The sequence below is a fragment of the Centruroides vittatus genome, unplaced genomic scaffold, assembly GCF_030686945.1.
Source record: "Centruroides vittatus isolate TY-2023 unplaced genomic scaffold, ASM3068694v2 scaffold_2520, whole genome shotgun sequence".
Taxonomy (NCBI): domain Eukaryota; kingdom Metazoa; phylum Arthropoda; class Arachnida; order Scorpiones; family Buthidae; genus Centruroides; species Centruroides vittatus.
Genome location: NW_027122689.1, coordinates 632,546 through 656,923, shown reverse-complemented (window position 1 = coordinate 656,923; position 24,378 = coordinate 632,546). Strand labels below are relative to the sequence as shown.

The following is a 24,378-nucleotide window of genomic DNA, read 5'->3' as shown; positions in this document are numbered from 1 at the left end:
CCAAGTATTAATATTACCTATCCTAACTAGAAATAATTCAATTTAAAATATACTAAAGTTCACGCGCCTCTTATATTCTTTTTAACCTGACGATGATCTAACGAATAGATCGAAAACGTTTGTTACATTAAAAAATCTCTCAGCGAACATTAAGGTGTTGGTTCAAGTTTTTTAGTTTTCTATGTATTATATATTAAAATGGAGTATCAAAAAATGATTAGTATTATCTATTTAACAAATTTTTGTAACCATGTATGCTCGCTGAGAAATATTTATTTGTCATCAGAGATGTTATCAACTTAAATGTTATACATCATTATCAGGTGTAATACTGCACCATGATAGAGCATTTAAACATATAAATTTAAAATACAGAACACAAAAAAAAACATAAAATGAAATAAATAAAAGATAAATAAGTAACAAACAAACCAATAAATGAATATTAATACTAAAGCAATTAACATAATAAATAAATAAATAAAAGATATGTATTATTTATGGAAAGTTGGATGCAAACTATGAGTTTCTATCTTGTAATTTTTTTTAATGTTGAATTTCCATGCCAAAGGTAACCCTTCCACATTCCTGGCATTAATGCAACCATCAATTAATTTGCTTTTATAAATTTCAGTTTTTCCTCACTGATTGCCACTGTGGAGGAATGTAGAACAGATGTAGTTACTTTCCTTTTTTGGGTTTAGAATGCGTGCATTAAACTCCTGTAACCCACAATTTGTTGACATCATCACTCTTCCAACAAATAACATTTTCATGTTGAGAGGGCAGCATAGTGTGCCCTCTCAACATGACAGTGTTATTTGTTGGGACATCATCAGTCCTCTGGACTGTATGAAACAAGCTACCAAATTTGGTCCATCCTTCACTCCTCCACCTTCTAAGACAACACCCGAGACCATCATCCCAGAAGTTGAACATTTTTTAGAAGGTATGGAGGATCTACAGAAAGAATTTTACCATTGGAAAACAGTCTTCATGCTCAGGAACAAACATGTTTAAAGACACAAGACAAAGTTGTCGAAATCCATTCAGGACACCAAAACATGGATGAAAACACATGATATCATCGCCCTGAAGGCCAACAAATCCAAAAGCATTGTTCTTATGCACAGATCCACATATCACAAGGGAATACAGGACTATATCCAGGACACTAGATGTTTGGTGACCTCCTGACAACTACCTTTGTAAATTACAAGCTAGAGTAGGTTGACTCACCAACACCCCACTAGCAGGTCTCCTACAACTCCATGACACTGCTGTCACTGCTCCAACAATACCATGCTTTTTTGCTTTTGCCAAAACTCACAAACTGGGCAACCTACTAAGACCTATTGTGGATAAAGCTTCATCATTTACCATACAACTGGAAAAGAAAATAAAGACCATCATCATGGACCACCTCCCACAATACCCATACTCCATCGCCAACCCTTTGGAATTAATAGATCGCCTCAAGAAAGTTACTATCCAGGATTGATCTTTACTTTACAGTCTTCGACTTCCAATCGATATATCCATCTATCCACATTGAATCTTGTTTTTGCTTCCTCTGTGATTTCCTCCTCTCCCACCTTAAGGATGCCAACAAATACCATAAACACATTTTGGAATTAATCGACTTGACTGACGTTCATCTTTTTTCTCATTTGAAGGTGAAACTTTCCTACAAAGCAAGGGAGTCTCCATGGGCAGCCCCTTATCTGGTTTGTTATGTGAACTAGTAGTACATCAACTGAAGTGCACTGTACTTCCCACCTTCACCAGCCACATCCACCTATATACCAGGTATGTTGACAATATCCTTATAATGTGGTGGGATAAATCGCCATTCTGGATTTCTAACAAACGATAAATCACAACCCATTCAGCCTAGCACTACGTCTTGAACAGGATAACGCCCACACCGTTCATTTCCTGGACCTCCAAATCACCTACAGACGGGGATGCTTCTATGCATGTATACAGGAAACCTACCCACCTCACCACCTTCATCCCAACTGCATCCCACGAGCCATTTACGTTCAAATTGGCAGCGTTCAGATCATTAATATGGAGAGCCTTTTCCCATTCTTCGAACAAATGGGCTAGAGAAGAAGGAAACTATGCACTATCACCCTGTATGCCTCTCAGCATGGCTACCCTCCACACACTATTAAAAGTCTGATCTGCAATCTTTCCAACACAGCTTTTATCCAGCTGAACAAACCCTCACAAAAAGTAATCAAATTCAAGATCATCACCTACAATAAGTCACTAGCCTCACTTTACAAAGCGGAAGAGGAAAAGATTATCATTTGGCTTTCCGCAGAAGTCCGGCTATCTCCTCTCTACTCTGTAACGCCAAAGACCATCCCAACAAGGACCATCTCCCAGGCATCTACCACATTCCCATCGGTAACCATCGATACAACTGCCACCTGCAATACATAGGTCAATCTTGCCCATTACAGGTCCATCTCAAGGAACATCAAACATCTGTCAAAAAGGGATTAAACAATACAGCTTTGGCCACATATGCCTCCATTCCCAGCATCCAAGTGGACTTCCAAGAGACACAGCTCCTACATTATGTATTAAAACCATATATGCTGAAACATCTAGAACAGGTGAAAATCTACAAGGCACCTGTCATAACACAGCTATAAATTTTCAAGACATTGAGTCATTTTCTTCTGCATGGAAGTTGTTCTAAGAACTGTAAACCCCCACCCCTTCACATGTGTTCGACAACCCTCGGTGTTTTTCACAACAGTTTGCTTGCCTGATGATGTCCATTTAATACGAATGGAAACGTTTGCAATTCAAAAAAACTCACTGGTATTTTAGGTGTTTGTTGTGTTGATTTTTATATAATAATTTTTATATAATAATTATATAATAATTACAGTTGTTAAGTAGCAGTTGTCAAATCACATTATTGCTTGATTAATAATCTATCTAGATTAGTTAATTCACAATTATCAAAATGAGAAACAAAAATTTAGCCATATGAGCGATGTATGACATATAGGGAATTCGTTCCCTATATGAAATCAGTTCTTTAGTTAACAAATCAAAATTTAGACAAAAATCAACATATTTTGCAGTATACACCTAGCTAATCTAATCACTCTAACTAATCAGACTCAGAGTCAGACTAACCAGACTTAAAATCACTCAGTCTTCATGTTAAAGTTATTTTTTTTCAAGCATTAGTGAGATCTCTTTAATTTTACATAAATTGAAAAAACGTTTATGTAACAAACTTTGCAAATAAACGTTGAATATTAACAAAAATTTTTCTTAACGTCGACTAAATAGATGACTTTCATGTAACAACCTAGTAAGTAGGTAGTAAAGTAAGTTTCTTAGCAAAAAGTATTTAAAAATAATATTAATCAGTTACATGTTTCTTAAATATAAAGAAAACTAATCTAATAGGAACATTCTAATTTGATTGTATTGCAAATATATGATCTGAGAAATAACAATGCATCCAGTGTCTCATCACCAAGTCTGCTTCTCAATTTGTTGCACATATATGCAGCTGCTGAGAAAGCACGTTCAGGTTCGATGGAAGTTGGAGGAATCATTATCTAATACTTATAAGCCCATCTAGGTTATAGCTCTGAGCAGAATTTAAAGACTCATACAAGTTCATTTAACAATTTTGGAAAAATCATTTTTATTTAATGCTTTAGGAGACATCATTTTCATGCTGTTTTCTATTTCCAGCTGAAGCTTTTCTTTGAGCATCAAATCACTTTTTTCTGTATTTGTAGGCTCAACTTGCATATTTTGTTTTTCCTCTTCATCATTTTTTTTACCATTTAATCTCTCAATTAATGAAACAGTCTGGGTTCTTCACCCTACCACCTCAAATAAACCCAAACCACCAAACCACCTCAAATAAACACTGAGAATACATAAATTTTAAAAATAGGGTGTGGGTTTAATTGAGAAAATACCGTAATTGTTTTCATTGCATTTTTCAGATATGTTAATATTTGTAATTAACTTTTTAAAATTTTTCATCTATTAGAATGCAGCTCTTACATTCAACTAACTGAAGAAAATTCATTTGCTTGGATATCATCTCCAACCTATGATGATGACAGTTTTGATGGATGGACAAATTGCCAGTGGCTAATTCAAAGTCCTGATTCTTCTGTTATTGCTTTTAAGATTATCAGAATCAATTTAACTGATGTACAGGACTTTATCATCATTAAGGATGGTAATAGCAGACTTTCTCCTCTGTTATTACAAATCACTCATCATAATCAAGAGACAGTAAAAAGTAAATGTTTTTGATATTTTTTATTTGTTGTTTATTGTTTTGTTATTAATTAATTATATATTTTCAGTTATTGCATCTACATGTTACATAATTTAACTAATATTTAGAATTCAATAATAATAATAACTCTTCCATTGTCACCACCTGGTCATGGTGGGAGAGCCCAGTAATGTCAAAGGAAGTAGGAAAAACCCTAAATTATGTAAACACTCACTTACTACCACACTGCATTCATTCAATTTCTACACTCTCAGACATTCATACATTAGCTTATGCTGGGGCAGTCACAGTAGTGACACACCATGGACTGAATATACAATCACAGACAGACACACACAAAACACAATTCTATCACAAGCCTGTCTGGCAGAGAAGAATGGAAACACAAATAAATGACATTAGACAGCAATTAGGCAGGCTGACACAATACACTAAAAAAACAACATAACACTCAAATTAAAGAAACAACTCAAAAACATTTTCGAGAAAATCAAAACACGAACATCACAACACACACATTACAGATAGGGATTGCAATTGCTGGATCCCTCATCCAGCAATCCAGCTGGATCCAGCACATTCTTCGGCCTGCTGGATCCAGCACTTCGTGTTGGATCCAGCGCTGCAGATCCGCAAATACTCAATTAACTTTCTAAATAATTGAGCAAAAGTCTACGTCGTCACGTTGCTGCTTTGCTAACTACTAGACTGCTACTAATTACTTACTCACTACTTTACTAACACTAATAATTAAATTACTTATAAATAAACTATACCTTAATCAATCCAGCAAAATTTAATAAAATAATAACGTATTCAATCGCTTTTAACGATCTTCCTCAGTTACAAAAAAATACAACATTAACTATAGAACATAAAATGTGTTTGGAATAAATATAAAAAGAATAGTGCTTAATTACATCCCATTTTTTTAAACAAGATACATAGATGTACTGCCAGGTCTGATAATTTTCGTATTGTATACCGACGTAATCCCACTGTTTTCAAACTTTTAAGAAACGATAAAAAGAAAGAGGATCGGAATTCAACAACGGGTATATATTCGGTGCCTTTACACAACCAACGTTTCAATTCCAAGCTTGTTTATGTGGGTGCAACGATGCGCAGTTTAAAACAAAGGCTCAAGAGCACAAATATACAATCAGTAAGAACCTTGACAACACTGCGCTGGCATCATACGCAAGACAGAAGGATGTTAACGTCCAATGGGATCAAGCGGCAATTATAAAAACGACGACGAATAGGCAAACAGTCAAACATCTTGAGAGATTGGAAATCTGCAAGGCGCACATGACAACTGGTTGTATAAACCATAGAGATGCGGACTCATTGTCTACCATGTGGAGATCCTTTTACATTAATTAATGTTATTAACGGACAATGCTGGTTTCGTTGGATCTTATATACAGGGTGTTTTTTTTTTAAACTGACGGTACTCAGAGACATCTGTAGAGCAATCTAACAGCCAGACTATTGTCAAATTTGGGAGAGTGACTAAGGACGGCATGGGAAAGAGATTCCGCGAAGAAAAAAGTAGTACCCAAATTTGCCGGTAAGGGTGGATTTGGCGCTGTTGTAGCAAAACAGCTAAGAATCTGCATAAAATCCAGCTGCAATTAACAAACACACGAATGAATAATCAGACAGTGGTTTTAGTGTAATAACGAAAGTTTAATTAATCAGCAAATAACCTTCTCCCTTCTTCAATGTGATCACCGTCCTGCTGGACAACTCATTGCATCCTGAACACCGTGTTCTCTATGGCCGAACGTAACATGTCTGCAGGAATGTTCATCACAGTTCGAGAAATGTTGTCCTTCAAAGTCATCAAGTTTGGGACACTACCAAGATAGACCTTGGACTTTAAGTAACCCCACAGGAAAAAGTAACATGGGGTTAGATCCGGGGAGCGAGGCGGCCATGCAAGTGGAAAAAAGCGACTGATGACCCTTTCTTCAGTGAAGTGCTGGTAGCTTTTTTGCTACAACAGCACCAAATCCTCCTCTACCAGCGAATTTAGGTACTACTTTTTTTCTTCACGGAAGATTCCGTGAAGAAAAAAAGTAGTACCTAATTCTATCTCTTTTCCATGTCATCCTTAGTCACTCTCCCAAATTTGGCGACAGTCCAGCTGTTACATTGCTCTACAGATGTTTCTGAGTACCGTCAGTTTAAAAAAACACCCTGTATATATTTTTTCCACTATTTATTTTGTTTATTTATCTATATTTTGTCCGTTTGGACGTTTTCTGTTAATTTTTATATTTATTCCGAATACATTTTATGTTCTATATTTAATGTTCTATTTTTTTTGTAACCGAGGAAGATTGTTAAAAACGATTGAAAACGTTATTATTTTATTAAATTTTGCTGGATTGATAAAAGTGTAGTTTATTTAACTTATTCTACTTCCAGTACATAGTTTTATATACTTATAAATAACTACAGACTAATATGTAGAGCCTATATATGAAAACTGGTAAGACTGATAGCCACTTAGCCACTGATTATCCGTCCTTACATTATTATAATATATTAATATAAATTAATCAGTAGAATTACCTTTGCTATTATTTAACTTAAAGATTACATTATAATTATAATCTAACTAAACATTTAAAGTTAATTATCTCTATCTCAAGTGTTAAACCAAACCAAAGTTAAGTTTACTACCTAAATGTGTAAGTTTTACTGATTTATAGTGACCAGTCTAAATAATAAAAGTTTCTTAAGTATTTTTTAAAAAATGTTTTATTTCATTAAAAAAAAACATAAATTGCAGGATAGATAGATAGACAGATAACACTTTATTGCACCAAAAATACATTTGTGCTGGATCCAGCTGGAATGATTTCAATCCAGCAAAAATCCAGCTGGATTCAAAACACTGCTGGATTGCAATCCCTAATTACAGAATACATCGACGTACTAAAACAAAAACTCATAGCCAAAGCACGTAGACTCAAACAATACAAAACATGTTCACTATGAAACCAACAAAATAAATTATTCACAAACAATGAAAAACTCTTCTAAAGACAAATCAGTACCAAAACAAACACTGATACACAGCACAGTGGCACACCAACAGAAGAACTCACAATATATTGGTTTTCTCTTCTATAAGTGCTGTCACACACAATGTTGATGCAGGCTGGATCAAGGAGGAGAACACAACATACGAACTATGCCCTGTGCTGAAATAAACATACACGATGTCCATTACACTGTTAAGAGAACACACAACTGGAAGACACCTGGTGTAGACAACATTCACAATTTCTGGTACAAAAAGTTTACATCACTGCACCAGGAACTAGCTAAACACCTAACATACATCATCATCAATCCACAAGACATGCCAAAATTTCTTACTCAGGGCATCACCTACATGAAACTTAAAAACAACAATACCACAGACCCACACAATACAGACAAATTACATGTCTCCCAACACTACAAATTATTGACAACCTGTATTGCAAACAAAATATACAAACTGTTGAAGAACACAACATTCCTATGGAACAACAAAAAGGTTGCCGTAGAAATCATGGGATGCAAAGAACAGTCACTCATAGATTCAGTCATTCTATGGCAAGCACACAAACAACACAGAAACATACACATGGCATATATTACAGAAAAGCATTCGACTACATTCCACACAGTTGGTTACTACATATTCTATATACTATTGTATTCAATATAGTGGCCTTCTGTAGTGTGATGTATGTATTTCTATTCAATTATAATGTTTCCAAGCTTTTGTGTAGTGTGTGTGGTATGACATCTGTAGAGGAGAGAACAACAGGTACAATTAGCACCCTATCCATCCTCCACAGATGCCTTATTTCCTGGGCAAGTTCTGTGTACTTGCTGACTTTTTCGGTGCATGTACAGAGTGACAATAATTAACCCATACAAGTTTTTTGCATCATAAATTTATTAAAGAAATGAAAATTAGGAAAACAACAGCGGATAGCAGTGAGAATACTTTATGTATTAACCTGTCTTGCATTGATCCCAAAAATTTTCGTATTGACCTCATTGACCTGTGTGGGCAATCCCGAATATTTTTTTGTCTGCATCGGAATGTTTTTGATACTAGATGTCGCTATGCGTCACAATTTTTATATTAAAAGCGAACTTTTAAAATATAAATTTTTTTGTTTTTATATTTTTCAATATATTTATTTTGTTTGTGCAACATAAAAAAATAATTTTTAACGACACAGTAAACACGATTATTATTTAAAAAAAAATTTTGTTAGGCTTAACATCGATGAAAATTCAACATGGTGTCACAGGCAGCAAAGAAAAATTTCAACATCGAATAGGTTAACCAGATTTTCAGCCAGTTTCAAAGTGGCCTCCTTTTGCCTTAATGCAGAGCCTCGAACGTGTTTTGAAATTCTCGGCGATGGGCCGCAGCTCTTCTGGAGACAGTTTGTCCCACTCCTGGCGCAAGGATTGCTTCAGCAACTCCAAACTTTTGTGGTGCTTAGTGCAGGCCCTGGCCTCCAAAATGGACCACACGTTGTAGTCCATCGGGTTCAGATCCGCTGAGTACGGTGGGCATTCCACAGACGAGATGAAATCAGGAAAATGGGCCTTGCACCACTCCTGAGTCTTCTTCACCCTGTGTGCCAGTGCCGAGTCCTGTTGAAACATCTATTTTGCACTGCCAAAATGCTGCTGAGCCCACGGAAGTACCACGGCCTCGAGAATGTCACAGTGGTACACGTCTTGATTTTGGCTCCTTGATCGATGAAAACAAGGGATGTCTTGCCGCTTGCATAAATTCTGCCCCAAACCATGACTGACATTGGATTTTGGTGATGTTCAATGACAGCTGAGCATCGGGAGCATCTGCAGACCAGTTTCTGTTGTTTTGATGGTTGTGCACTTGTTGTATGGAGAAAAGCTTCTCATCTGTGAAGAGAATGCGCTCCCATTGTTGATCTGTGGCCCGACGCTTGAGTTGACGGCATCTTTGGAGTTGCACGCACTTGTTTTCATTGGTGAGGAGCCGAACCTTTTGGAACTTGTAGGGCTTGAGTCCAAGTTCCTTCTTTGCCATTAACCGCACCGATTCGTGATTGATTCCAATCTCACAAGCAATTTTTCTCATGGAGATCTTCGCATGTCAATCAACTCATTTTTTGATGATCTTGCGGTTCCTAGATGTGTTGACGGTGTGCTTTCTTCCACGTCCGGGATGGTCACCATCATGGCCAAGCTCCTTGAATTGCCGAACTGCATCTGAGATTGTCATTTTGGGAACACCGAGCAAATGAACAATTTCACATTGATGCTTTCCTTGCCGGAATAGCTCCAAAATTGCACAACGTTTGTTTGACATCCTTAAAAAAATAAAGAACTAACCCTTATTACACCAAAAGCACATCTACATGGGCAGGAAATCATGGAGAATTGAACACAACAGTATGCAAATTAGTGACGTAAAAAAGTTCAGGTGCAGCATTGCTACAAACTTTGTATGGGTTAATTATTGTCACCCTGTATTTTGTATATTGTGAGTGTTTGGAATGGATATGTCTATAATGTATGTGATTTTATTGTGTTTGTCAATGAGTGTGATGTCTGGTCTGTTGTGGTAAATTGTTTTATCTATGAACATGGCTCTGTCATAGTACATTTTGTGTGTGTTGTTTTCCAATACTGTCTGTGGAATGTATTTGTAGTATGGTTCACGGGTGTCTAATAATTTGTGTTTCTTTGCAAACTCTTGGTATATTATATTTGCTACTTGATTATTATCATCATCATCATCATCATCAACCCATCTTGATTATATTATAACATGTATTTTCTTCATTTACATTTTATTATTATTAAAAAGATTTATTATAATTTTTTATATTAAAGGTTTAATCTGATGTAAGATTGAAACCTTTGATATGTAAAATTTAATCTGTTAGCTATAATATGATAATTAACAGTGTAGTAAATTTTTAAAATTATTCAAAGACACGTAAAATTTTACATCTTTCTTCTTTTAGATAGTTATTTAATCTCCAGTCATAATACAATGTGGGTGTCATTTAGTAGTCAGTTTCTAATAAAAGGATCTCAGTTTCAAGCTGAAGTAAACATTTCTAGTAAGTTATATTTGTTGATCATTTAATTATTTATGTACAATTTAAATAATAAATTTCATAAATAAAAATTTTCTAGAACATGGAGGTTATTACAGAAATAATGGAAGCATAACTATTCATTCATCCAGTTTGGGAAATGACATTATTTATTTTTTTGAAGTTCAGAATAATCAACAAGTATATCTAACAGTATCAGAAGAAAGCTTTTTTACCAGTGGAATAGTTGAGATTTATGATGATTTTTCAATTAATGCATCTCTCCTAACAACATTAAGGAGCAAAAAATATTTTTATCCCATTGTGTCTACTAGTTTTAAAATGATGTTAGTTGGAAAAAATTTTGGACAAAATTCATCAATAGAATTGAATTTTAAAGGCGTTGAAAAAGGTTTGTCTATTTTATATATTTGTAATTTTACAAGATAATGTCTTAAAAAATGAGCATATTAACCATTTATTTTTAAGTACATATCTAACATAATATGGTATTGTTGAAAGTTATTGTCTAGGACATTGTAGAAAAATTTTAAATCTCAGAAAAAAAAATTTTTTTAGTGAAAATAGTATGCTCTATAAAGTGACAAAGTTTAAAATTATCAAAATATTAATATAAATAATTTACACTATAATCTCATATAATAATGTTATATTTCTTATACATTTTGCAGACATTAAAAGTATTTTTAAGTTTTTAACTGTAAACATAATATGAAATATATATAAAATAGATTTTAAACATTTATCCAAGTTAATTTTTTAAAATGTTGAATGAAAATTTATTATCTTTATTGTGAAACAGAGTGTACAGGATGTTCAGTTTAAAATTTATCCAGGTACAAAAGAGATCCTTTTGCATTGCACAAACATATGGATAAGGTGCATTAGTTTTACTGCAATGTTTAAAGTAAAATAGATTAATTAGTTACTTCAAAAAAGAGGATAGATGTTGCCTCAGAACTACTGCATGATTTATACACAAATTTTTCAAACATAAGAACAAGATGAAAATTAAACATGTAGTTGTGACAAATTATACGATGACACGCGTCATGCTGCTGTCCATAAAAAAAGCTAATGTCGTGCAGTTTCTTAATTGGTAGAGCATTGCTATAATGTTTTATACTTATGAATATCACTCTGAAATGGTTACACTTTATGGGGAAATGAGACAAAATGTTCAAGAAGCAGCATGTACATTTTATGAGCACTTTCCAGCTGCACCAAGACTTACACATATAAAAATTCTAAACATAATATATTATTTGATGCAAACCTGCAGTGGGTTCATTTTACCCTTGTCTTAATGGCATCAAAGGCATTATTTCTGTGCACATCTACTTATAAACATAGGTAAAGCGATTAGAGAATTTGAATTACAGCAGTCACAAATGCATCAAATTTTACATTGCCATGACATGCACCAATTCAATTGCTCTTTGCAACTGAATTGGTGGAGGGTGTGATTTTAGTGGATTTTTTGGAGCACGGGTGCACAATAAATTCTGTTCAGTACATCAGCATCCTGAGAAGATTAAAGCAAATCTTTGGTGAGTTACCCAATGAAAGCTCTGTGAATGTTCTTCTTTTACATGGCAATGCAAGATCACCCAAAGGATACAAACCACTCGTGAGAATTGCAAAAATTGGGTGAAAGTCTTACCTCATCCACCATCAGACTACCATTTGTTCAGGCCACTAAAGGAAGTTCATTGTGGGCATCACTTTAAAGGTGAGGAGACACTGAAAAATTTTGTTTGCCAATGGCTGAGGAAGAAAAACAGTGATTTTTATCTGGCAGAAATACGTGCCCTTGTTAAAAGATGGACAAAAACCATTGAAAAGGATGGAGATTATATTGAAGTGAGAACTTAATCATGAAAGTTGTGGCTACATGCTGTATAAATTTCACTTAGTTTTCTTGTAAAATAAAGAGAAACAAAATTGGACGCATTATTTTTTGACTGACTCTCATACAACTGATCAGAATCAGATATCTTGCTCTAACAGATCTGATTAAAGTTACTAAAGGTGTATTGCAGGGGATATATTGAGTCCCACATTATTTAATGTCTACTTAAATAGATTGATTAACTTATTGATTGAATCAAATAATCTAAGTATTAATATTGAAGATATAGAATTACATTTGTTTCTCTATGCTGACAACATTGTTATCCTTGCAGATATGCAATGTGACCTATAAAGAAAGATCCAAATAATTGAAAAATACTGCAATGATTACTTTTTAAATATATATTTAGATAAAACTAAAATTATAGTTTTTAAAAATGATTTTTTTTTCTTTGGGTGATAAATGGTATCAGGAAAATGCAATAATACAGACTTCATTGCAATATACCTAACTTGGAGTCCCATTCTCTTATACCGGTGGTTCCCAACAGGGTTGGTACTGCCACCGGTGGGGCTTTTTTGGTCCAAGGCAAATTTAGGAAGTGTTGAGGACCAACCTCCATCTCCAGGTAATACTCACAGAATGTGCTGAAAAGTTTGATTAATACTAAAAATCATCGAATGCATATTTCAACAAATAGTTCTAAATGTTTTTTAATCAAGGTCAGTCTGTATTAAAAATAGGTATTGGTACAGTACATTATAGCTTTTTTCCTAATATCTTTTTGATTAGTAGCTGAACAAGTTGCAGCAGTGCAGTGCACCACACAGAGCATGACAGTGTGTATGTATGTTCCAGCTCAATCAACGAAGCTTATATCTACAAGTTTGCACAGGCCATGACAAGATTAACACATGTGCAGAATATCAATCTCTGTATGTTTTGACAGGTTCATTAAACATTACTATATATACGTGAGGCTTTTTATCCACACGAGATTGTTTTGAAGTTCCTTCAGAGTAAGTGTGAACCTAAAATTTCTGTGCAATATCTACAGATCACATTCAAAGGATAACTTACATGGACCACTTATTAAAAATATATTTTTGTTGTAATAACTATTTGCCACAGAAGTAGGTACATACATATTTACTATTATTGTTTGTTTTTTATTCTTTTTACTGACTGATCTTTTAAAATTTAAATAAATTTACATAAATTTATTTAAAAATTTAAATGATTAAATTATAATAATAAATTTGTGTTCCACATACAGATCGTTGCAAGCCAGGTTATGAGACCACAAGTACGATGTAGCAAAAGGAAATAATAAATTTATTTAATATGGAGGGTTGGTCCTGTGATGGCCATGGAAGATTTTGTTTTTTATTGTTTTTATTTTTACTGATAGACTCATGTCAGATTCAAAGAAAAAATGTAGACAGTATAATGTTGAATATATTATGCCTGAATAAAACCATATTTCAGGCACCCTTATTTGGTGCCTGAAATATGGTTTTATTCAGACACCCTTAAACAAGACATTACTAATGTGTCTGATTTGCCAGAAAGTTTCTCAAATGAAGCCATGAAACCTTTACAATTAGAAGAACATTTGATCAAAATACATCCTGACAGAAAAGATAAAAATTTATCTTACTTTCAAATGCTCAAAGAACAATGTTTGAGATGTCCAACTTTAGCTGGTATGTTTTCAGCAGCATCGAAACAAAATGATGATGGGTTACATGCCTCTTACAACATTTACTTGCTTATTGCTAAAGTGGGGAAACCACACACTATTGGAAAAGAATTGATACTTCCAGCTGTGAGTGAGGTTCTGCATACTGTACTGCACAAGCCACCATCTGATATTACTAAGAAAATCCCATTTAGCAATAATACAGTACAGAGATGAATTGATGAAATGTCCAAGGATGTGGAGAGTTTTCTAATTGATTTTTTGAAGAAGTTTTCTTAACAGCTCAATTAATCTACTTTACCAAACTATGAGTCTTTACTTCTTGCATATGTTTGCTTCATAAAATATGAAAAAATTTATCAAGAACTATTATTTGCAAAAAAATTAGAAATGGATGCTAAAGGAAAATCTATGTTAGATGTATTGGAACACTATTTTAAAGAAAAAGGTATTCTTCTGGATAATATATGTCTGTTGCTATCGATGGTGTTCCAGCAATGGTTGGACGATACTGTGGGTCGATCTAATATTTGAAAAAGGTGGTACCAAATGTAGTCACCGTGCATTGTGTAATTCATAGACAACATTTGGTTGCAAAAAACCTTAGTGATTGCCTTCATTGCTCACTACAGTATGTAATTATAGCAGTTAACAAGATCAGATGCAATGTTCTCAATGATAGATTGTTTTGAAAACTTTGTGATGAAAATGACAAAGATTTCAATTGTTTACTATTGCACACAAGTTTGTTGGCTATCGAAGGGTAACTGTTTGAAAGATTTTATGACCTCTTTGACTCTGTTATAACATTTTTTGAAAACAAAGATAATTTGTTAAGAGGGAATATTGAAATTTTAGAATGATATAGTTTATTTAACCTATTTATATAATAAATTTAATGAAACAAATCTACAGTTACAAGATGATATGAATTTGATTAAAAGCAAAAGCAATTATTTCTGCATTAGTATTAAAACTTGCCTTGTACAAACAAAATTTGGGTTGAAGACAATTCTATCAGTTTTCGAATCTTTCCTCTCTGCAAACAAATGGTGATGACATTCTGGTATTTTGTCAGCATTTGGAAGCACTTACAGAAGATTTTACAAATAGATTTTAGGATGTCCTTAACATGACTACTCTGGATTGGGTATTAGAACCTTTCTCAAACCTACAAACAGCAGAATTATCATTGCAGGAGGAGTTGATAGAATTGTCAATAAGGGAAGTTAAAATTGAAATTAAAAAATGGATATCAGGAATTTTGGCTTCAAAGGCAAATTTCAGTATTATATCCAACTTTAAGGGCTGTATCAAAGGAGTTTTTCATTGCATTCCCATGATCATATTTAGTTGTGGCACAGATTCCAATGGATCATTTGGGCTACATAATTGTGTGTCTGTTTATAGTCTGTCTGTGCAATTTTTTTACAGCAGCTGAGGATATGATCAATAGTTTCATCGGCTTCTTTACACAGTCTGCATGTTGGGTCATCAGCTGATTTTTCAATTTTGGTCTTAATTGCATTTGTTCTGATTGCTTGTTCCTGGGCTGCCAAAATCAGGCCTTCTGTCTCCTTCTTCAGTGCTCCATTAATAAGCCATAACCAGGTCTTTTCTTTATCAACTTTTCCTTCAATTTTGTCCAGGAACTGCCCATGTAACACCTTGTTACGCCAGCTGTCAGCTCTAGCTTGTAATGCAGTTTTCCTGTACTGATTCTTGCTTTGCTGCACTTTAAGGAGTTTTCTATTATTGACAGCAATCAGTGCAGGTTCCTTACTTTCCTTGACATATTCTGCCAGTGCATATTTTTCTTCTTCAACAGTTTGTTTTACTTGTAAAAGTCCTCTACCACCCAACTTTCTGGGCAAATACATCCGGTCTACATCGCTGCGGGGATGTAATGAACAGTAAATGGTCATGAGTTTTCTTGTTTTTCTGTCCAGATTGTCCAATTCCGCTTGTGTCCAGTTTATAATACCCGCAGTGTATCTTATGACAGGTATAGCCCAGGTATTTATGGCCTTGATGGTATTACCTCCATTGAGCTTGCTTTTAAGAATTTTTCTGACCGTATGAGTGTACTCTCTGCCAACCACAGTTTTCACCTGCCCGTGCCTGATGCTGTCCAGCTGCAGTATGCCCAGGTATTTATAGGCTTCTGGCTGATGGCACTTTATGGCTTAACCATTTGGCATATTTATACCCTCACTTTCAGTGATTTTGCCCCTCCTCAGTGCCACAGTTGCGCACTTGTCCAGTCCAAACTCCATCCTGATATCAGTGCTGAAGATTCGGACAGTGTTAGTCAAAGAGCAGATTTCAGCTTCACTTTTTCCGTAGAGCTTCAGGTCATCCATATATAGCAGATGTGAAATTCTGTGAGATTTTTTTGATATTTGATAACCAAGGTTTGTTTGTTTTAAGATTGCTGACAGAGGAATCATGGCAATGATGAAAAGCAGTGGTGACAAGGAGTCTCCCTGAAAAATCCCTCGTTTGATGTTGACCAATCCATAGCTTTCATTTACAACAAACAGTTCAGTCTTCCAGTACCGCATCATGTTTTCAATGAAGTTAACAACCTTTTTGCAAACCCCAATAGTGTCTAGGCACTTGATTATCCAGCTATGTGGGAGTGAGTCAAAAGCTTTTTTGTAGTCAATCCACGTCATGTGTAGATTAGTTTTTCGGCCTTTGCAGTTTTCCAGAATCATTTTGTCAATTAAAAGCTGATCTTTTGTGCCCCTACTTTTTCGTTTGTTGCCTTTCTGTTCATCTGGCAAAATGTCATTCTCTTCAAGATAATCTTGAATCCTATCAGCTATGATGCCAGTCAGTAATTTAAACATAGTGGGTAGACATGTGATTGGCCTATAGTTTCCTGGAGCTGTTCCCTGGATCTTTTTGTCAGCTGATATCAGCTATATGATTATCAGCTGATTTATCAGCTGATATCAGTCCTTTGATATCAGCTGGATCTTTTTGTATCAAGTATGTTCTACCAATTGTTAACCATTCTCTGATATTTTCGTTTTGCAACATCTCGTTGAATTGCTGAGCTATTTTTCCATGCAGACAGGTCAAAATCTGTGCAGTTGATCATTGCCAGGTGAAGTCCAGTTCTTAACTTTTTTTACTCGTTTGTTAATCATTTCAGTTGTTATTTCTGTCTGTTGCATTTTATTCTTTAAGAATTTTACTTCAAACTCCTTTATCCATCCAGCATTTTTATTATAGTCCTTCTCATTTTCTCAGAGTTCTTTCCAAAACTCAATTGTTGCAGCTTTCTCAGGTTGTTCAACTACTCTGTCTATTGTTTTACTCAGACTCTGATAAAACCGTCTTTGGTCTGACTGAAATAGTTGGTTTTGTCTGTACTGGATGATCCTTGCCTCTTATCTTTCGATTTTTCTCGCTGTTGCTATAATTTGTTGTTTTACGATTTCCAAAGCTTCCTCAATTTTTCTGGTGTTCAGCCAATACTTTCTAACCAGGTATTGCTTGATTTTATCATTCTTCAGTTTCTTTTCTTTCATATTTTTCAAATTACTCGCTTCTGATCGCAGATTTTTTATTTTCAACTCCAGCCTGACCTTCCATTTTGGTTTTCCATCTGATTTTCATGGTGGCTGCACTGGTTTTAGGAGCCCCAGCTCTTCTGTTACTATCACTGCAGTACTGTAAGCAATCTGATTTGTCTGCTCAATGGATGTTATTTGGATAGTAGAAAGTGATGTATTCACGTCCTTCATGATGGGTGCCAGGTATTTTCTAGGTATTGTTTTTAAAGGTGGAAGGCGCTTTCTTACTGCGTTTAATGCAGCATGAGCCATGATTCTGTCCTTAAGCTCTTGTTGCCTTGTTGTTAAGGTTCCTGGTTGTTCATCCGGTGCATCAGCTGCTTGTCCTTCAAATTGTTGTAAAGGGTTCACATTTACTTCCGGTTCGGTTTGCTCAGCTGCTCCAAGTGTCACCGGAGCATCTGCCACTGTTAGTTGTGAGAACTGCTGCCCATCAGTCTCACTGAGCCCCTGGATCTCTTCAAGTTCAAGTTCACTGAGCACTTTATTTCTGATGATGAATCTTCTTTGATCAGCTAATCGAAGTTCAGTTATTCGTGAATCAGGGTATTCTTGTTTCCACAGTTGGTGCATCCTCTTTTGGTAGCCATGTTTTTGAGGTTCTGATGCGTAGTAGCATTTCATAACCGCACGGTTCTCTGACATTGTATATTTCTGCCGCTTCTGTGATTGTTCATTTGAATTCTGATTCTGTAGCCCACTTGTCGACGGCTGCCCAGAATCAGCAACATCTGCCGTGGCCCTTTTTATCTTGGGCGACGACTGAGACAGTATAGACTTGGTTTTCATTCGTTTCTCCATAGTGATAATGGGTTGGGTGCACTTAGTTCTACTCCTCAGCTGAGACCTCTCTGGCTTGGTTGAACCTACTGGTAGTGAACTACCATCAGCACAGCACTCAGTCTCCTTGGAGTAGTTGAGCCCCCCCACCACGGCAAGGTGGCACACCACGGGGGCTATTACCTTTATTATTATTATTATCATTATTGTTATTATTACTAGTATATGTATCTTTTATATAGTATCTTTATTAAATCTGTTTAGTATCTTTTAAATGTGTGATCACTCGAACAGGGCCAACACCTTATCGACTTGAGTGGGAGGTCACGACCTCCCACTCAAGACTTTTTTTTTTTTTTTCCTCCTCCTAAATTGCCATCCACTGACCCCATGAGCAGGACTCGCCTTCCCATCGTCAGAAACTGGGTAAGCCTAGTCGCTTAACTCCCGATTCTCACAACAACAGTTGAACTTATCGTTCTTAACTGTGAAGTTTCATCAATTATTTTTTAAAGAAGAAAAATCGTTTTTAAAGAAATTGATTTTTAAATAATCACCTCTGTTATTAGATTCAATAGATTCCCTATGCCCTCTAAATGCCAATTCTTACTTTGATAAAAAACATATATTATAAAATCTAAATTAATAGATGTTATATCTATTAGCCATAACTATCTTCTTGTAATTTTCAATATTTATTTTATATTGTTTACTAATGTTAAATTCTATTCTGCTTTGATTTTCAAATTGCTTCAATTTTACGAAAGAATCGAATTGACATTTGCGATTTTCGTGTCTTTTGCCAGCTTTACTCAAATTATTTAAATCATCAAAGCCCTTCTTATTCCATACACTAATTTCATTTGAAAATAGTAGGCAAGGCCAACAAAACAATTTTTCCATTTTTATGCATCCACAAAGCCATTTTATGTTTTCATAAATTTAATCGTGAAAATGTTGAACAAATTTTTTGTTGAAGTATTTATATTTAATTTAGGCATTGGTTTTCTCTTTTAATAATGTTTTCTTTTTCACTAAATGGTCTTGAGCCAAACTTTTTTAAAATAAATTTTCAATATCACAGTTTCATTCTGAATTGCTAGCCATGATATAAGGGTTAAAATTAAAAATAAAATTATAAAAACTTACTTGGTGAAATAAAATGTGTGGTAGATATACATACCTGGTACAAAATATTCTTTGATTGTATGAATATACTTTTAAAGAAAATTATAATTAAATATAGCTTTGTAAAGAAACTACATAAAATATTCTTTCTTTTTAAATCTTAGAACAATCCATTTAGTCAAATAGCTCTGTATGAGTGGCTAATGATGGAATCAGAGACAGTCCTGTAGGTGTGCAGTGTGTGCATGCACGGTGGCGAGGGTGCCAATACTGGTCAATGTCAAATGCCTGTTTTGTCACATTACTAGTGTACCTCAAAGGACGCAACAGGTTGTTGTAAATTTTAAACATTTCTCGCCATAGCTGTAAAAATCTACATATGTTAAACTTAATACTAAGTAGATTGTTCGTCATTTGTTTTCTAACTAATTCGTTTTAGGACCAGTTGTCAATGGAAATTTCCAAAATTTACGACTTTTCAGTCACTCTCATTGAACCGGAAAAATTTCTGTCTATTACATCTAATATTACGAAGAAATTAGTCCCCCACTGTACTTGGCTAGAGATTGGTTCAGTTAAGCTTTTGTTTAAGTAAAATTCCAGTTCTTTCAGCAGGGTTTTATTTATGTCCCTAATTCCCTAATCTCTTAATTATTTAACTACTTGTTAAGTAGAAAGAAATTGAAACTGGTTACTTTGTACTTGAATATTTGTAGTCTTGGGAAAGAAGTGGAAAGACAAATTTTTATGACAATGGATACATAAATCGTAAATTTAAGGAAACATAAATTCTACAGCTGTTTTTGTACCTTGTGCATCTCATTCATTAGATTTAGTTGTAAATGATGCTGCCAAAGTAACAGTTAATTTTTTAACATTGTACAAGAATTGTACACATTTTTTTCTGCATACCCTGGGACATACTAAATCGTAGTATCACTAGTTTAACATTGAAAATCTGTAAGTAATACAAGATGGGAGTACAGAATAAATATATCAAATATTTTAATGGATTTTTTTTTTTTTTAAACTCCTGTCAACTATACAGAACCTCCATAAAAACATACCAGTAAATTCCTATCGGTTGGGTTAAGTTATAAATCTACTCGCAATTCACGTAGTGAGGGCGGCCAAACATATAGCAGGCAGGCAGCTAACAGCCCAGAACCGGTCTCAAATAGATTCATTGAAAGCATCATACGATATTTTGGTGTGTAGCTTCCACCAGCTAAACCTCATGAGGTTGGTGCTTTGTAAAGTGCATAGGCAAATGCCTATAATCTGGTTGCTTTACGCCATTCAGATATTTTCGTTGTGGAAGCTGTCCCATATTCGACAATACAGCACTTCCATTTCACTACTGATATTCGAATATACAATATCAATCTTATCATTTTTTTCACATGTAGTATAGAAATTTGTAATAAGATACATAATGCAGTTATAATAAAATATTAATTTTAATTAATTCAAAGTACATTAAAATATGAAAATATGTATTTATATTTTAGAAAATACAAGGGAAGCAGTGCTTCCAAGGATGGCATGCCACTGGGGTGTGTGTATATATATACATACATACACAGGGTTGTTAAAAAATAACTTCTTTAACTCAAAAGGGCTCTGTAGCATGTTCTACTGCTAAAAAGGAAACATTTGGACAATAGGTTGTCCAAATGTTGTGCTCACCATTTATTAAATAAAAATTTTTTTGTGTAAAAAGTCACCAATAAATGGTGTCAGAGCTATGCAAATTAGTTATAAATGTTCAATATGTCCTCCATCATTTTCAACAATGTTCTCCATTCACAAAAGAATATTTTCCATTGCTGAACTTAATGAGTCCACTTTAATTGTGAGAATATTCTGACAAATTCTGTTTTTTAGATCTGACACAGATGCAACTATTTTATGATAGACCTGGTCTTTCAAGGAACTCCATAACCAGAAGTCACGTGGGTTGAGATCAGGTGAATGAAGAGTCCAAGCTGTTGGGAAGTAATGGCTGATCACCCATCCACCTGTGAAACTATCTTAATACACATTGAACAGAGTACATGATGTGGGCTGGTGCATCATTTTGCGTGAATATGGTATTCTGAGGCACCCATGTCGCTGAAGCTCTGGGATCACAAAAGTCATTATCATGTTAACATACCATTCATTTTCAGCATACTACAGTATGGAAAAGACCATCCTAACCAAGACAGACTACCGGGAATTTATAGCATTCCCATCAGAGACAACAGATGGGATAAGGAATTGGTCTATATTGGTTCCACCAAACATTCAATGGGGGTCAGGATAAAAGAACATATGTCCAACATACAGCATAATAAATGTACAACGGTCCTCTCAACTTATGCGATGGACTTTGCAGGAGCATGTATTATCCTCACCACTCCTCATCTGGAACACCTCAAATGGTTGGAGGCGATGGAAATATTTAAGGCTGGATGCAGAACAACATGCATTAGTTTTAAAGAGTTGTCCCTTTTAATGGTGTTGCAGGTCATATTGGACAATAGCATTTAATTTTACAACAGAATTAATGTGGAACGCATGCACAGTTTGATACACATCGTACTGTTCGATGTTTAAAGGTTCTGGAACACATGCACATATAATGTCCTGAATAAGAACATCGATCAAATAGTGTTCAAATTTTAACAGCCAGCTTGCAGGAAATTGTATGTAGATGCCTGAGGAAGAGCCCAGAAGGGGCTTCAAAAACATTTGCAAGTATAGAACGTTAACACTCCAGTTATTGTAAGGTTTGGTTACGTTGAACACCTTAAGAAGTCCAGTCGAACTACTCGGACTACGTAAACTTTATTGAGAATCATGAAGAGACACTTAGATAACATGTGCTCTAGCACGAGGTCTAACACGAACTAACTAGACAAAGGAAAGCTACCACGTGCCGTAGACTAGGCTCGGCGCCATCTATCGGCAGCCAGACCAGGTGTCTAACGGACACTCGCATGTGACATCTTCCCCTTTTTTTTTTTTATTTATTTATTAGACCTTGCTAGGTCGCGAATACATTGAACAAATTCGTTTACAAATTTAGCCTATTTGGAGGACGTGCAATTCTGCCGGAGCGAGTCGTCGTAACCACGCCTTGGCTGTTCTTGGATTCACTATCGGCCAGCTGAGTATCACTTTCGGGTGGTCATGCAGTAGAGCCCTGTGCAGGAAGTGCTGTGGTAACCGTAGGTGGAAACGGGGCCTTGGTTGGCATTATCATTGAAGAATTACAGCGTAGCAACGAACCATCTGCTGTATGCACTAAGTAGGAACGAGGTTGTGGAAGTTTCTTTTCCACTATTGCTGGTGACCATTGCCTATGAGCAGTTTTGATTCTCACTGATGACTTCTCGGGCAATGAAGGACGTTCAACAGGCCGACGACGTCGTGCTTGCGAGAGTGCGATTGGATTGTAGTTTGGGGAACACATTTTTGAAAGCTACTGACCTTGCAGACGGGTGAATTGGGAATAACGTTGCCGTCTGCCTCCCAAACAAACGCTGAGCAGGAGAACCGAGACCACTGCGTGGTAGATTCCGCCAATTTAGTAGTGCTAGGGATTCATCTGTTCCATCAGCACGACATCTTTTGATGATGGATTTGGCAGTTTGTATGTACCTCTCAGCCAGCCTGTTGGACTGAGGATATTTGGGAGAGGCCGTCACGTGAATGATCTTCCATTATGAACAGAATTGATGGAACTGATGTGAAGAGTATTGAGGCTCATTGTCAGATTCCAGGGTGTCCGGAATTCCATGCACTGCAAAGACACGCTTTAAAAAGTTTATAACTGCTAATGTGGTGGGATGGTTTAGTTTTTCGTATTCGAAGAAACCCGAGTAACTGTCGGCCACTAGTACATAGGTGTCACCTGCCACCTCAAACAAATCACTGGCAAGACGCTGCCAAGAATACCGTGGCACGGGCTTCATGAGGAGAGATTCCCGATCAGGAGCACGAGCCATGGCCTGGCAAGATGTGACAGGCTGCAGTAATGTTCTCTATATCGTGGGTCATCCCAGGCCAAAAAATGATTTGTCTAGCTCGATTGAGCATTAATTGAATCCCGGGGTGGCCCAGGTGCAACTTCCGGAGATAAGCGAGACGGAGTTTTAAGGGCACTAGGAGTCTTTTTCCTTTGAAGATGAGTCCTTCATACACTGACAGTTCGTCTCTGTACGTCCAAAATTCACGGATGGCAACTGGAATTTGATCGATCGAGTCTGGCCAGCCCACTTGTATGATCGTAATAAGTTGCTGTAGTTTCGTATCCACCTCCATAGCTTGACATACGTCAGCTACCTCACATTCCGCCAGTGGAACATCCACAGCAACAATAAAATCATCTAGCGGGTCACAGGAAATTACTGTTGCACAGTTCCGGCTTAGAGCATCGGCCACGGGGATGTCTCTGCCACGCTTGTATACCACTGTAGGTGCATATTGGAGAACATCGAATAACAGACGTTGTAATCGAGGTGGTGCTGTGTTCAGGGACTTTTTTGCAATGCTTTTTAACGGCTTATGATCAGTTTCAATCGTTAACTGCTTCCCATAGATGTAGTCATGGAACTTTATACACCCGTGCCACATTGCGAATGCTTCCTTCTCGATCTGTGGGTATCTCTGTTGAGCATCAGTTAGTGCTTTTGTGGAATAAGCTATAGGGCGTCCCTCCTGCAACAGCACTGCTCCCACAGCATATGAGCTAGCATCCACTGATAGCGTTACGGCTTTGTTGACATCATAGAATGCCAGCAGTGGGGCTTTTTTCAATGCTGTTTTCAAGCTGTTAAGAGCATTCTGTTGCTGATGGTCCCAGGTCCAGGTTACGCCTTTTTGAAGTAGCG

At 35.9% G+C, this 24,378-nt stretch overlaps 1 protein-coding gene across 1 annotated transcript in view; it reads left to right on the top strand.

Annotated features, from left to right (window-relative positions):
• Nucleotides 1–24,378, top strand: part of LOC136987591 (cubilin-like) — a 133,128-nt gene that overhangs the window by 70,727 nt on the left and 38,023 nt on the right. The window contains exons 11-13 of the mRNA XM_067285352.1: nucleotides 4,046–4,303; nucleotides 10,351–10,449; nucleotides 10,526–10,837. Coding sequence (XP_067141453.1) covers nucleotides 4,046–4,303; nucleotides 10,351–10,449; nucleotides 10,526–10,837 — 669 coding nt within the window. The remainder of the gene's footprint in view (nucleotides 1–4,045; nucleotides 4,304–10,350; nucleotides 10,450–10,525; nucleotides 10,838–24,378) is intronic.